This window comes from Lycorma delicatula, chromosome 4 (genome assembly GCF_047948215.1).
Source record: "Lycorma delicatula isolate Av1 chromosome 4, ASM4794821v1, whole genome shotgun sequence".
NCBI classification, from domain to species: domain Eukaryota; kingdom Metazoa; phylum Arthropoda; class Insecta; order Hemiptera; family Fulgoridae; genus Lycorma; species Lycorma delicatula.
Genome location: NC_134458.1, coordinates 83,169,174 through 83,186,090, shown reverse-complemented (window position 1 = coordinate 83,186,090; position 16,917 = coordinate 83,169,174). Strand labels below are relative to the sequence as shown.

Here is a 16,917-nt window from a genome sequence, read left to right as displayed (position 1 = left end):
AGATTTTCACTAACTGATATTAATATATGAAAATAAAGTATAATTGAAAAGCAGCTGATTCCTCCACAGCATGTTCCATGTTCTATCAGCTCATAAAAGAGTTACAAAATTGATCACTATTATTTGTACTGCTAGTTTGTTTTACAGGGTTAAGTATAAAGATGTAAGGTGGTCTTTATTTTTATACCAAAAGTTTTAATATTTATTCTTTACATTAGAATTATTACATTTTTTCTTACATTTATTTATAGTTCACTTTACAGATATATTTTTTATTATTTTGATTTTACAATTAAAATTGTATATATTTAAATAAAATTAGTCTCTTATTAAAATTCCTAGTCATCTTTTTTTACTAGAACGTTTTTTCTTTTTTTCAAGTCCTGCCCAATAATTTTTGATTAAATCAGAACCTTTCTCGGCTATCATAATTACTGGAGCATTTATATTACCACTAGTTATTTGTGGCATAATGGAAGCATCAATAACCCTGAGTCCTTGAATTCCATATACTCGCAGTTCAGGATCTACCACTGCCATCAGGTCAGTAGAAGGGCCCATTTTGCATGTACCTGACATATGATAAATTGTCATGGTATATTGTCTTATAAAACATTCCCAATAATCATCAGTGAATAAAGGTAAATGCTTACAGCCAGGTATTGGTTTACGATAAAAGCGAGCTCCAAAACGTTTCATAGCGACCGTTTCACCTACTGCTAAAGCGGCTTTCACTCCTTCTCTTAGTACTCTAACATCATCAGGATGTGTAAGGTAATTGTGGTAAAGTAGGGGATGTTGTAGAGTATCACTAGTTCGTAACCTTATATAACCTCTACTTTTAGGTCGAAGAATCATGGGAAAGACTCCAAAAACATCCTTATTTGATATCTCTCCAAGAAATTCATTATAAAATTCTTTTGTAAGTCCATGAGCATTTGCTGCTGCTGTACCGCCATCAGAATTTGTGCTGGTGGATGTTAACATGAATTCCATATCAGGCCAGTCATCTGATACATTTCCATATTTAGTTGTAATAAATGCAACTGTTTCGAGTCCAACGCTCGATGTTAAAGGTCCATCACCATTAACTGCATATCGAAGAGCCGAATTCAGATTCACCACACGATTCATGACCAAACTTACTTGGTAATCAATAAGGAACACTACACCTCCAACTGCTATATGATCCATTAAGTTCATTCCTACTCCAGGAGAGTTGTACATTACTGGTATATTTAAATCACTCAGATGATCTGCTGGACCAACACCTAGAAACATCAATAGTAATTATTTTACACAAGATGTTTTTTAAAAATATTTTTTATATAAGTATTATAATTCAGTTAATATCAGTTATTTTGAGTTTGAAATACTTTATTCATTTAGTCACTCGACCAGCAATTACAGTTTGTGTATAAGTGTTTAGAGTACTTCCTATAACATAAATTTGTTAAAATTAATTATCATTACCTTTTTCATTATTTCCAATAAGTGCATTCCAGAGATTTCAGCATTTTCCAGATGGGTATTCTAAGGGATAATTCTAAAGGGAAAGTAAATATATATATCTAGGTACCATAAAACATCAGTACTAGTAATTAATAAATAGTACACATTCATATTTTGGCACTGTTAAAAATTATCAAAAAATAATTAATTTACTTGTGAAATTCAAACACAATGATTGTCTTATAGAAACATTTCATTGAAATTATTAAAAAAATTGTAATTCATATTTTAAAATATAGTGAAATTTGATAACAAATCATTAGTTTTATTATCTTCCAACAGATTTTAATAAGAGGCAAAATAATTCATTGTACTTCAGTCCCTAATAGTTACCATATACAGTCTACAGATTTTAATATTTTGAGTTTTTTTTAATAAGTAAATCCTTACTGAAGAAGCAGCAGAATCTTTTTGAAAGCAATAAATGGAAAACAACAGTAAATGCTAGTAATGCATTTTAAGAAAATAACTGGATGAAATTTACTAAGTTATTAAAAAATCCATATACCATATTTATTCACATAAGCCCCATAGTATTTTCATGATTTCATATTTAAAATTTTTTGGGGTGTGGGTCTTATTCTAATCATTATAATTGAATGATTATTACCAAATGAAAGATGTATTATATTTGATTATCATTTTATAAGCCAGGGTCATAAACAACTGTGATTAGGAAAGGTTATACAAAAACAGGTACAACACGTAAACAAAGATGAATTTTATTATAATACTCGTCTCTGCTACTAAAGAAAGAGTACGAGGAAAAATACTGTTGTGTCTTATATACTTTATTATATTAGTTTTATAGTATATTAATTTATTAGTAGATTAGTTCTTTATTCTGGAAAAAATAATTAGAATGAAATGAGTTTCTGGAAATATGGTACATTCCAGTTTTTAGCTTTCTTTACTTCAAGTGAAATTCCTTCACGCATTTAATTTTCCTTTCAGTACTCAGTTGATTTCAGACTTGTAAACGTGTGATATCTCGGTCACATTGCTTTTATTTTTTTAAAAATTACTTTTTGATTAAAATTTATGTTTGCAAACAAAAAAAAATTTTGTTAATAGGCAGTTGCCAAAAAATTAAAAGTCGTGTCAGAACTGAAATTATCAGCAACCGAGCAGCCAGTAAATAAAATGACATCAATGAGTCGTGTATTTGAGATTGGCAAAAGAAAAAGGATCTATTGCTTGAGATTTCTTAAAAAAGACGATTGTTTCATGGACTAGAAATTCACTGAATTAGAGCAAGAACTATCTTTGTTTGGTACAAATACGTTTAATAAACCTTTGTTAAAATAAAAAATATATAGAAAAAACTTTTTAAAAACCACTCTTATATTAAAATCACTTAAAAAGCACAAAATAAAAAATACGTAAAAAATATTTTAAAACACCACTCTTAAATTAAACACACCAAAAGGTAAAAAATAATTTTAGGATGATATCTCGGATTGGATTTGACAACAAGCTTTGATAGTGATATGTAAGATTATGTGAAAGTCATAGCTTCAAATTAAAAATTTGATGTTATTGCCAATTTTCTCATGTGCATGATGAATGGCCTAAACAGTGGGGAGCAAAGATTTGTACTTTGATATGAACTCCCCAGCTCCCCACTGGGGAGCTCATGACAAAGTATAAGCAAACTTGACCAGTCACATGTTCAAGTTCTGTCAGCAGCAAAATTACATTTTTTATTTTATTTTTTGTACTTTTTTGATTTTTTTTTGCAATTTTAAGGTGATTTTAATCTTAGTTTGTAATCTATGCGGGGAAAATTTGCACTTCTCACTTATGATCAAAGAGGAGTAATGACTTTTATTTACTAGCTCATAAGTAACATAAATCATCAGACATAAATATTGAATGTAATGGTTGTATGAAATTTAAATTTTTGCCTCAGCCGTAGTAAACATACTTTCGTACAATTTAATCATTTGAAATGACAGTATCACAAATAGATAATTCTTTCACTAAGAAAATATATGCATGTTAATGAGATTGCATAAGTTAAGGAGCATTTTTTTCACTAATTAACACATCTTTGCAACTTGAAAATATTGCTAAAATGAGTTGTCATCAGGAGCAAACCTGTAAGGAAACTTTCAGAGGGAATGGATAAGCGGAACTGCTTCAAAATTTGACTGAAAGGTTCCGTACCATGGATCTCACATACATAGTTCAAAAGCAAGTAAATATAAGAGTGATAAATAAGGTGAAAAATGTTTTGCAGTTTCTATAGAGATGTGCATTATAAAGGCAAAACATACGTTTATCAGGTAATATGAGAATTTTACAGCTGGAAGATGTTGGTTTCAAAAATTTATGTGTAGATTTGGTTTGGCTACAAGAAAACAGACAACTGTTTCTCAAAGATTGCCAGTTGCATACAAAGAAAAATTGATAAAATTTCAGTGATATGTTATTAGCTTGTGCAAAAAATTCAATTTTGAAGTATCACAAATATATAACGGTGATCAAATGACTGTATATTTTGAAATCCCGCATAATTCAACTATATGTTTGGTGAAAGAAGTTTTCCTACTCAAACTGATGGTTGTGAAAAACAAAGGTGCAGCTGTGCTTGGCATTTTAGCAGATGGAACTAAATTTTCACCTTTTTCTATTTTCAAATGAAAGACTTTGCACAAAGCAAATTCTCCAAATGGGATAATTGTTCGATGTAATGAAAATGGATGGATGGATATTTATTTAATGGATAAATGATTGAAATTTGTGTGGTTTTGTAAATTTCAAAAGCATGTGAAAGGTAAAAATCTATGCTCATCCTTGACAGCTGTTGGACATTTAACTGAAAAATGGTAAAAATTCATTATCAAAAAATAGTTCTGAATTAGTAATTATTCCAGGAGAATTAACTTCTCTGCTTCACCCTTTAGATTTATGTGATTTAATACAACAATTAATAAGCCTCTTAAAGACAGATTGAAAGAATTTTATTCATTTTATTTTATTTAGGGAGTTCATTAACATAATATTTAATTTTTCAGTAGAAGAAAGATGTGAAATAAAATGATGAAAATACATCTTCATTCTGTTTTGTATACTCTTGACTCTTTTCTTAAATTATATTAAGAGTGGAATTTTTTGTTGTGATTTGTTAGTAAAGTCTCTAAAAGTGTTTTATTTTAATTTATCATTTAGGTTTTCATTTTAAAGTTTTTACGCCTTTTTCTGATTTTAAATAGAATTAAATTTTGTATGATAGCTCTCAAATTAATACAATAGATTATCTATGAACATATTCATCTGTTGATCTGATATCCACTTTTTTATTAAAAATATTATTATAAATTATTTCTCCAACATGAGTTTTAACATTTTATTGATATCAGTTTTATAAAATTGTTATTGTGTAAATTGATTTTTTGATTTTCATTTAATTTTTTTGTGATAAATATTTCAGGTTAAGCAAAAATATAAGACAAAGAAATTTCGTATTATGTTGGTTCAGTGATAATAATTGAGAGTAAAACAACTGAGTAAAATATTAGTATGTCTGCAAAATTAGTGTTAAACTTTGACTGATATAAAACAGCGGAGGTAATGTAAAATGTTTAATAGAGTTTATAAAAATGAACAATGTGTACAATAACAAAAGAATTGCTCAACTACATGGAATTCTATCTATGCAGTATGGTGTGTGTGTATGTGTGCATGCATGCTTGTGGTGCACATACAACAAATTTGTTTGTAAGAAGGTCTTTGTTTACAAGGGTTCATGCACATGGTTGTGTTGCTGATGGAAAGGTGTGCACCATGGCTTGTTTAGAAATTATAGACTCAAAGATCTTCAAAAGACTTACTCTTACCAGGTTAATTTTATGTTTTTATAGAAATATTGGCATTCCAGGGAATGTAACAGTTGGCATTAAAGTGTACTATCTTGCTCTTAAAGTAAACCATTTGCAGAATTTTATTTCATATTACAAAATATATTACCTTTTTCTCTTTTTTAATTTAAGCACACTAGAAAATAGGCTCAGACTAGCAGTTAGAATTCAGTCAAATGTGAAGGTAGTCATTTGCTGCAAGTTATTGTCCCCTAGGTAAATTATAATGGGGGGTAGAGATTAGTACTTAATGCAAAAAGAGAGTTTGTCTCTGCTGAAGATATCTTTCACTTGTGAGTTATGCCACAGCTTACTGGAAATTACTTGGCTGTGTTTGATATTACTCTAAGATTGCTTGCTGCAAGTACCATCTCCTGTTAATGGGCTAGGTGATATACTTATATTCTTGTAAATAGAGAGTGTAAACTTCCATCTAAAATCATCTTAGTTTAAAATTTTGAAATTAAATTCAGTACAGTTGTTATTGTCTTTCCAAATAGATTTTTTATTAGTTATGCTAGAGGACAAGCCCGATTACTTGTGACTGAAATGCTTTATCCTTACCAGATTGCTTTATCCCTTTATCTTGCCATAACAAGAACATTTTGAGCATTATCCATGAGTTACACTCAGACATTAAATTAACACACACTGTCTATAACTCTATAATTTAATGATGTGTGTGTCTGTCGTAAACAGTAATCCTACAGCAGATAGTAAAATAAGGATGATACTGAAATTTGGGTAGTGAGTAACATGTAACTATTGGGTTGCTGAAAACCAATAATAGCCTTCATCTGTGAACAATGTTCGTGGTTATGTCATGCTGATGGCAAGATGATTATGATGTTACAAAAGAGTAGGAAGTGCTGAAATTTAGTTAATTGCCTACATATCCCACAATTTACTGGTTAATAATAATTATTAACCAGCTACGTTATTAAACGTATAATTCTTGTTTATCCTTGATATTATGTTCATTATTATATATTTAGTTATCAGTTTCATTGATAATGGAGAGTCCATCACTCCAGATATCCATCAATATACATGGCGCCAGGAAACTAAAAAATTTAAAATCTGTCATTGACTGTCAAACTCAGAAACAAAGTTCAAGACCTAGACAATAGCTGTAAGATCATTTAGGACTACATCATGCAGTAATGATAATTATTTAGTGTGATTAACGGTTTTTATCCCTTAAATGCCTTTTGTCAATTGGTAAACAGATCATCAAAACAAAGGGTGGAACTTGACAAAGGTTCACAACTGGTGCTAAAGAAATATAAGGTGGAATTTTTGAAGCAAGAGTCTACTGAATTTTTTTTAAATCATGGATGGCTTCCAAAATGAAGGATGGTATGGTAGTTAGTGTGGCTGAAATGTATGAATGACTAAAACTACATTACATGAAGCGGTGATGGGGTCTCTTGGTTAAGTGGATTTCACACGTAAATCTAAACGGTGGTGGGGCCCAGTAGTGGAAGAAAAAAAGAGATTATATAGGAAGTGGTTGATATGAAACCAAAAAGACAGGCATCAATGTGTCAAGCTAGTAGAGAGGTTAAAAAGGCAGTATCAAGAGCTAAAAGTAATGCCTGGGAGCAAAAGTTTGCAGAGGTTAAAGGATGCTTGGGAAGAGAAAGAGTGGTGAAGCCTGGAGAGTGATAAAAAGTGTAAGGAAAAATACATCAGAAAAAGTTAAATTATGGTCGATTGGTTTAAAGGAGTGGCAGGACTGTTATGAAAAACTTTTTCTGGAGGATAGAGGAATTCCAAGGAAAAGAGTTTGTTGTCGGTAGGGATCTGATTGAGAAAGTAGTGGGTAGAATTCTACAGTGGAAGAAGTATGCTGTGTGATTGCAAATACTAAAAGTAGAAAATCAACTGGCCCTGGAGATCTTCCAATTGAGCTCCTTAAGAAAAGCGCTGGATCAGTTATACAGATTATTATGGATATTTTTAATAAGTGTTTATTTGAAGATGACGAAATCCCAAATAAACGGAAACTATTTTTTATTAATCTGATATATAGAAAAGGAAAGAAGACCAATTGCCAAAATCATCAGTACATTAATGTAATGGCAATATTTGGAAGGTTGTATGGGTGTGTTTTTATGAATAAACTGGAAAGGGTAATAAGGATCTGAGAAGATCAGTTTATTGCTGGGAGATCAGGTGATAACATTTTTGCACTGATAATTTTTTTTGAAAAAAGGGTGAATATGAAATCACATTTGGTTTTTGTGAATTTGGAAAAAGCCTATGATACTATTACAGCATACACTTTTTGAAAGATTGGGTGGTAAAATACCAACAATCCTCCTCCAAGGCATAATACGTTTATATGAATGGCAAATCTCTTTTGTAAAGCTGGGAAATAGATATCTGTCTGAAACTGAAATAACCTAAGGCCTTTTGCAGGATTGCTGTTCAACTCCAAAGTCTCCAACTTTATTTAAGGTGTATATTGAAGAAGTTTTGAAGAAATGGGAAACAAAATGTGCCATGATTAGAATTAATGTGGGAGGAGACTACCTGTATACCCTTCTGTTTGTGGATGACCAAGTAGTTATTGCATCAGATGAATACAATGTTGAGTATATGATGAGGAAATTGATAAAGACATACAAGAAGTAGGGTCTGACCATAAATTGAAAAAATGAAGTATTTACCAATAGGAGTGACAGGATGAAATTTGCAAATAGAAGGACAAGTAATTGAGTTATGCCATGAGTACACGTATTTAGTAGTGTTGTTAAGTATGCAGGATGAAAGTCAAAGAGTTATGGAAGATAGACTTGTGCAAGAGAAAAGAGTCACCCAGCTATTGAATTCAGTTCTGTAGTCTAATGAAATCCAGAATGAGACAAAGATAAGGATAGGAAATTCCATCCAAATAATTGTACTCGCATTTGGTGCTGAAATGTGGGAGATAACAAAAAGGAATAAAAATAAAATTATAGCTGTTCAGTTGGATTTCTGGAGAAGAAGATTTTGGGTTTCAAGAGGAATATGTATGAAATGAGGAAATTAAGAGAAGGATGAATGTGACCAGTACAATAATAGATAATATTGAGAAAAAAAATTAAAATGGTGTGGTCATCTAGGAAGAATGGATGAAACAAATGGCCAAATAAGGTGTTTGAGTAGGTCCCTGTAGAGAGAAGAAGGAGAAGAGGATGACCGATTAGGAAGTGGATCAGAAGTGGCGTCATGGAGGCCATGAGAGGGCTGCAAGACCATGATTGGCAGAACAAAGCAAGGTGGCATTTAGGATGTGACACCGCACTGAAGCTGTACAACTCACAATAAAAAAATTATTTTTTTTGTTTTATTGGGTCTGTTATCTTTTAATTAATTTAAGTTTTTTTTTCCTATTTTTCTTTTTAGTTAAGAAATATTGATAAGAAAGAAGTAGCTTTCCTGCTGTAGATTTCTTAGAAAGGTTTTATTAATTTACTGAGACTACATTACTAAATTACCATAACTATCTATCAGATTTTTAAATTGGTATGGTTTTTGAGTACATACCTGTATTATAAACTGTTCTACATGACAACACCATTTCTGCTTCATTAGAACTGTGAAATCTAATGAATCTATATTATTCTAATTTTAATAATACTGTAATGGTTCATAGACAAACTTCCACAAATTTAATACATATGAGCTGTACATTTTGGTTTTCGTATTTATTATATTAATATTTTCTGAAGAGACAAAATGTATGCCAATTACTGTAGGGTTTTACTTTATGAAATATTTCAGAATAATTAAGCTAATATCTGCAGTTTATATTCTACTATGGTACTGGCTATAAACAAGTAGAACACGTTGTAACTGCTGTTCAGTGCCAAAGGTTGTAACCTCATTTACTCTCTTTTAAGTTCTTAAATAACAGTGTTTCATAATCTAGCGGTAAATAAAGTTACAACAATATTTTAGTGTTTCTATTGGAGCAAATTATTATTGTTTCACGATGTATTAAATAATCAAAATTACAGTAAAATTATAGTCATTAAAAGATGATTGACTTCCTGTCTTCATCCAATATTATTAATATTTAAATCATTTGTTGTATGATGATACTCTGTCATAACATTTGTTGCTAATAATTTTTTACTCTCACTTGTTAATTTCTGTTTCTGGACTGCAATACCAGTAGAAAACAAGATTTATTCTGATCGTGATATGATAGGGTTTGAGAATACATTTTCTGTGTTATATTCTGTATTCCTTATTATAAACAAAATATATTTTAATTCCACAACTTTAAATTTGGATTTTTCTTAAAATTGTAAACTACTTTTTTATTACCTGATTTTTCCAAAACACTTTAAGACCTATCTAATAAATGAATTTATTTGAAGATCACTAAAGTTAAATATTACTGAATATTATATCAAATATGTTGCTGGTATAAAATACTTTGTATATTACTAACAAATTTAACAATTTTAGTAATCACTGCACACTGTGCTTCAACTCTTTTCATCAACCACCTCATCATCAAGGTGGATTTTTGGTTGGCTGGCACCCAGCTAGGTATTTTGAAAAGCTCTTTGATAAGAGTCTGCAAAAGCTGTTGTCATAGTCCAATAAATGACAGAATATGGATGGTGTTATAATTTAGATATTTTGATAAAATATGCTCATGATAAATCTTTTTCTTTATTTTTTGTTTTTTTTTTATATGCCAATCAAAAGTCACTTTTGGAATAGACCTTATAGTTTTACTTCCATTTCAAAAATGTTAAAAACATAAAATAAAATGCTTAAGTATTTTTCTTTGAATTTAGTAACATTTTACAATTTATTCACTCAAATTTTATTTTTTCTTCTATTATGGAGTTAATGAGTAAAAGGAATTAATGTCTTTTATCATATTGTTACATGAAACAAAATTTACAAAGAGTAATTTTTGCAAAATTTTTAATAATGATACAGAGTTTATTATAACAGAATTTACTATTTACTTCATTTAAACAACAATAGGTTATCCAGTTACTATATTTTTGCATCTAATTTCCTATATTTTTCTTCTTCTACCTTTACATTATGTGGCCGAATGTAGCTTTTCACTTACTATGCTATAATGTTAAGTTCAAGCTTCTCATCACAGTCATAAGGATATTGTAATATGGTCATTTTAAACCAAACAGCATTCACTTTCTAAAAATGTGTTAATTTTTCATTAATGTAATTTTTAATAGGGTCATAAATTTTATAAAATGGATGGTTGTTGATTTTCTTAAGACACGTATGTAAAATTTTGTACTAAGCTTCATATAGATGAGCCAACATTTATGAAAATTAATGAATTTTCTGAAGAAAAATCACCTTCTAAAATATTTCCTAATTTGTAAGAAGGCAAGAAATTTCTTTCCCATCAAATGCTGGAAATGTTTTTCATGTGTGTATGTTATTATTATTTGGATAGTCACTGCAAGATACTTTGAAACTTCAATGTTCTACTTCAGTTGACTGAGTGTATACTCGAATGTGAGTTGTTCTTGAAGTTTTTCCTTTCCACATATCTCAAAATACAAATATCAGAGTGTTGTAATCTCACCAGAGATCGCTAGGTTTATTTTATTGGAGTTGTTTGATCTCTTAAAAAGTTGTACTACATAGACATTGTACCATACATTTTGTGCACTATTACACCACTTTGCTCCAGCCAGCAGTCTTGTTTATACTCTTTTGCAGTGCCATGAAATGCATGATAAATTTATAATAATGCTCAGCTGTTATTGTTTCAGCAATAAAGATTGAATCCACCAACCCCTTTTCTAAAATCACATATGAACATTCTGGGATCTATTTTTACAGGAGTTATCTACAGGTAACCCCTTTGATTTATCAGACTCTCAAAGTTGATGCTCAAAATGGATCCATCAAAGATTTTGATTTAGTTTGTAAATGCTACCATGAGCATTACTGAAAGACATTTCTAGTTTTTTTTCAATTTCTACCTTAAATTACCCAATGTTTGTCCCAAGGATTCATAAACACTTTCCAAGGACTCACCATTAACACCATAGACTCTCATAAACAGCACCAGGCGTTTTATTGAGAAGGAGGTAAAACATTCCTTAATAGTATACTTTATTGTATTGTGTACAATACTGTAGTAATATTATTTGTCCATTCTTTTGGTTTTTCTAACATATGTGTTTACAAAGGAAGTATTTATTTATAGGGTACCTTGATTAAGGAAAGATCTTAAATTTATTTTAATATTCTAAGAAGACCTCTGATTTTTAGTAACTTTCTAGAATTAATATGTATTGAGCATAATTAAAACATACGTTAATCTGCTAACAGTTCATGTTTCTCTGTCAACAAAAAAGTAGGTTACTTGCCATTCATTGTGTACATCAATCTTACCAAAATCTCACCTGTAGCTAATACCTTCATTTTTGTCAACCAAAAAGTAAATTTTTCACTGCATTAGATTTGTAACTGAGGATTGCATGACTTCTACTCTTTCTAACAAGCATTAGGGTCATTCTATGTGAATTTTTTATATAATGGAATTTTTTATATAAATTTTATTTGTAATTACCTGAAACCATTAAAAGCTGAGGAGATCCAATTGCACCAGCTGATAAAATAACTTCTCTTCTTGCAAGGACTTGTCGTTTCAATCCATTCTTTATAAATTCAACTCCGTAAGCTCTTTTTGTTGTAGGATCTATTAGGATTTTTGTAACGTGTGACCATAATGATGTATGTAAATTCTTTCTCAGTCTAACTGGTCGTAAGAATGCTTTAGCTGTGCTACAGCGGAAGCCTCTTCGCATTGTAAATTGATAAAATGCAAAACCAGTTTGATTTTCACCATTTACGTCAATTATTGGGTAACCCATCTCTTCTCCGGCTTGCAAAAATGCAACACCTGTAAATCATTATTTATACAGTTAGTTATTATTTTATATTAAAAAAAATCTGTTTAATAACAAATAGAGCCAGATTTACATGTAATGGATATTATTTTTAATCATTCTTGTTTTCATTTTTGTCAGACTGCAGCTGTTATTTTTCACTGTATCTGCAGTCAACATTATCAACAAACTATTTTGGTTGGATTATGATAGTTTTTCTTGAGTCAAGAAGTCCTGTATTTAGGATGTAAAAAGTATATTACATTTGAACGGTGTGTTTTTTTATTATTAGCGTTAGATATTTGTAAATTCATAATGTTAAAGCATGTTAAGATGTAATCTTTTTAGATTTCTATCTTGATACACTCTTCCTCGGCTATAAACACTGCTTTTCACAGTTGTTTCAGTAACTGATGTTATTACTAGGTTTTTATAAAATTATAAATTGTGTTTATTCTGATATTATAAATATTCTTACTGTATAAGTCATCTGAATATATAATGAACAACATTGTAAGAGAAGACATTTTTCAGATATTGGTGTGAAAAAAAGAACAAGGTCTTTTGTGAATAATTACTGGGTGATTTTACTTGATATCTTAGAATTAAAAAAAATGCTAGGGAGAATAATTCTAAATAGACTTGTATGATTTTCTTTAAAAAAAATAAATTGCTGAATGATATCAGCACAGTTTCAAAAACAGTAGGTCACCAAACAGGTATTGGTGAGTATAAATAATGTAAATTAATTAATGGATATCCATTTTTTTAAATTTTTTTTATAGAATTTAAAAAAGCTTTTGAGCTGTTTGATATTCCGTTCCATCAGATAACATGTATAAATATAGAATAAGAAGTGTAGGTTATAATGTAATTAGAACAAGCCTAATTAAAAGAGTATAAAACAACACTGTTATTTGTTGATAATACAAAGTCACATTTTTTGATCTTAGAGAGGTGAAATGTAATGTCCTGCATGATTCACTTCTCAGATATTCATTATATTGGTCTTAGTGTTATTAATTTATTCAAGTATAACTACACAAAAGCATATATATATATATATATATACTTTTGACTCTCTCTCTCTCTCTCTCTCTCTATATATATATATATATATAGAGACAGACTTATATATATATATATATATATGTAGAGAGAGAGAGAGAGAGAGAGAGTCCAAATTTGCTTCTAAGATACAGTATAATACAGAAAAGTATAATACAAATATATGCAATTCTATCATTACTAAGAAAGTAAAACAAAATGGAAAAAAGTAATAATAATCAGGCAAACAGTACAAAATTTTACAATTATGCACATTTACTCGCATCAATCTTAAACTTCAATAACAATATTATAAATCCATCTGTTTAATCCAAAACCATCTCTAAGAATGAGGATAAGATCAACTGTATATACTTATAAAAGAACAGTATGCCAGTCCCTGAATAAACTAGGCTGTTGGAAAAATATTTGAAGATAAAACGCAATATTTTAATCATTTGTGCAATATTACTGACAGTAAAATAATTATATTAGCTGATGTAACCGGTTTAATTATCTGTAGAAAAATATTATGACTTGGAAATTAATGCTGCTACCTAAATCAGGATAAATGCAGTCCAGCATTTTTTTTAAAATAAAAATTTGGTAATAAACCCACATAAACAATATATACTATTTAAAAATATGTGTGTTATTCTTACTCATGTTGATGTTCTCCTGTGATTATTATTTCATGGAAATAAGCAATACAAAATTTTTGGTGTTGTGATTGATGAAGACCACCGCATTAGCATGGTGATCAGAATAACTACATAAGCAGCATTTGTAAAGAATCAATAGAAATAATTTTCCAAATTTAAAAAGTTTCAGGTACCTTTACACAGAATATGGATAGGACTTAATGTTGTGATCTTATCTATCCTCTGTGTCAGTATGAAGTTAATGTGGTGGGATTCTTCTCTGATGGTGAACTCCAGTAGAGTTTTTGATTGCAAAATTATCCTAGAGATAAAAATTAAAAGTAAAATTTAGTTTTATCACAGTAATCTTTTAAATAAGTAACTTTTTTTTTTAAATTGGCCTTGTTCCAGAACAGTGTCAAACCACCACACATATACTTACATTACTACTTTGTTTAAAATGGCATCTCAAATTATGTTACAGTATAAACAGTTTTTTTTTTAGAACCCTTGTCAAGTAAAATAAATAATTTATTTATTACTATTTTTTTTTCATATTTACTTTCATTTTTATTGATGGTAAACTACCCTTGATCAATGGTTGTGCAGGTCGATCAACCCATCTCTCTCTTCTCTTCATCCCTTAATCTTTATTTCTTCTTCCTTGGATGAGAGCCATGGAATTTGGGTAAGTCCTCTGTCTGTCGTGCTGATCATTTTTTATTGGGGTTCAGTAGAGGTTGACTCTTTTTTTGTCCCTGTGAAATTGTCTAAGAACTTTGTTTCACATCAGGGGGAGGGGTTGCACTACAGAAACCTAAACTAGCAGGTGAGAAGCCAGCTTGGTAAAGCCAGGCTTTCTATTCCTCATAGAATCTAATCTATGTTTTATTGATTGTTATTATTTATTTTACATATTCTAACTATGCATGTAATTTAATGTAGTTAACTATTTTGCTTATAACTATCTGGTGTGAACCTTTACTTATACATGCAGTGTTTTTATTTTTACTTTTAGACTTGATCAGAACTCTGATATAGTTGAAATATAATTCAACGCTTGTGAATGTGCTATTTTGAAATTTGTTAACCCTGGATTCCAATTTGTAAAGTAATATTAAATAGAATTTTTAAAAATTATACCTAGAGGTGAATTCCACGGTGCATCTTGTATAGTCAAGTATCCCCCTGTAGAGTGGTACTTTGTATTTTTGGCAAGGTAGGGATTTCTTTGGTCTTCAGATTTCGTAAAATATGGCAGTACTTCTTCGTATGACCATCCATCATTTCCGAGTTGCGCCCAATTGTCATAATCTCTCCTATTTCCTCTAACATAGAGCATTGTATTAAGCACAGATGATCCTCCAATAACTTTTCCTCTTGTCCAGCAACACCGCTTATCTTTCATTGCCTGACAAGCTGTTGTTGACGGTTGCGTTCTGAAAAATTATACAGTATATAAGATAAAGTTAAGATATAAGATTTTGTCAATTAATTAAGTAGTGGCGAGTGATTTTCTGTAATAAATAATTTGTCAATGCTCTATGAATTCCTATCTCAAAACTGTAAGCTTGAAAAATAGTGTTATTAGTAATAAAATGTTCTATTGGGTCATGAAAGAGGTTTTATTTTACTTATTTTGATTGTATATATCATAAATCCTTATGATGTTACAATGTTCATGGAATTCTGAGTATTGTCACATTTCTAAAACTGATGTTGAATTTTATACAGTCTTTTATACATTTTATACATTCAAATATATCTCTGAATGACATGTAATTTCAGTAATGAGCACGGTTTTGTGATATAAACTTTTGAAAAGAAAAATTTAAATATCACTGTAGATTTTTGGCATGTCTTTAGTAGGACCATTTTGGTCTCTTTTTGCTCATTTATCCTTGTTGTAGGTAGAATAGTTACCTCAAAACAGATACCATCTTAATCTGAGGTAGTAAGAGCACTATCAATTCAGTAATCTTATATATGTGTGTATATATATATATAACTTTTTGAGAATTATAATAATTCATCAAAATATTGACCATTGTGCTAATTAAATTCAAAGAACAACAATTTAACTACCAAACATAGTAACAAAAAAAAACGAATACCAATAATTTAGATATTCACAGGATCCTGCATTATCAGTCAGTACATAATTCTATAATTACATCAACAGATAAAAAAGATATAAAAACTTAAAAATTTAGAAAACATAGCACTCTAATGACCACAAAATTTGTAACAACTTCACAACACGCTACCAAATTTAAAACGTTATAAATTTCAATCATTGCAATAATGACAGTATGTTGTGTTGCAAATTTTGTGGTAGTTAAAGTAACGTTTTCTAAATTTTTAAGTTTTTATTTCCTTTTTGTTATTTGTTGATGTAATTATAGAAGTATGTACCGACTGATGATGCAGGATCCAACAAAATTAGACTATTGGTATTAGTTTTTTTGTTACTATGCTTGGTAGTTAAGTTGTTTTTTGAATATATATATATAACTTTCTGAGCTGTTGTATAGCTGAATACAGCTTCTGAGCTGAAACAGTTTATATCAATATTATTTCAGTGTGTATGTATGTTATTTGTGTTCATACAGCTTTCAGTAGGGATCTGGCTAAAGATTTTATAGTTCAGTCTGATACTTTCACAAACCACATAATTCTGGGGATGACCAAAGTTAAGTTAGTGTAACCATTAAATGTTGTAAGACAGTTTAATTTCTCAGTGAAAAACTTAATTTTTTTGAAGTATACATTTAAAAGTTGACCGATGCTAATTGCTGATCGATCAGTTGTATACTTCTTTCACTAAAGCAGAAATCACCCATTTGTGTTGATTTTTACCTGAAATTTCATTGATGTTGGGTTGATTTTAAGCAACTGTTGTTGTGAATATGTACCCTGTATCTTGATTGAGCTTTCTTTTTGATGATTCTGTTTCTCTTATAC

The 16,917-nt window shown here is 29.8% G+C and overlaps 1 protein-coding gene across 1 annotated transcript in view; it reads right to left on the bottom strand.

Moving 5' to 3' along the window:
- Positions 1-208: 208 nt before the first annotated feature.
- The window catches only part of LOC142322885 (glucose dehydrogenase [FAD, quinone]), a 117,185-nt gene continuing 100,476 nt past the window's right edge, over positions 209-16,917 (bottom strand). Inside the window, exons 3-5 of the mRNA XM_075361978.1 lie at positions 15,097-15,392; positions 11,947-12,279; positions 209-1,271 (exon numbers count right to left, since the gene is read on the bottom strand). Of these exons, the coding sequence (XP_075218093.1) occupies positions 343-1,271; positions 11,947-12,279; positions 15,097-15,392 (1,558 nt within the window). The 3' untranslated portion in view covers positions 209-342. The remainder of the gene's footprint in view (positions 1,272-11,946; positions 12,280-15,096; positions 15,393-16,917) is intronic.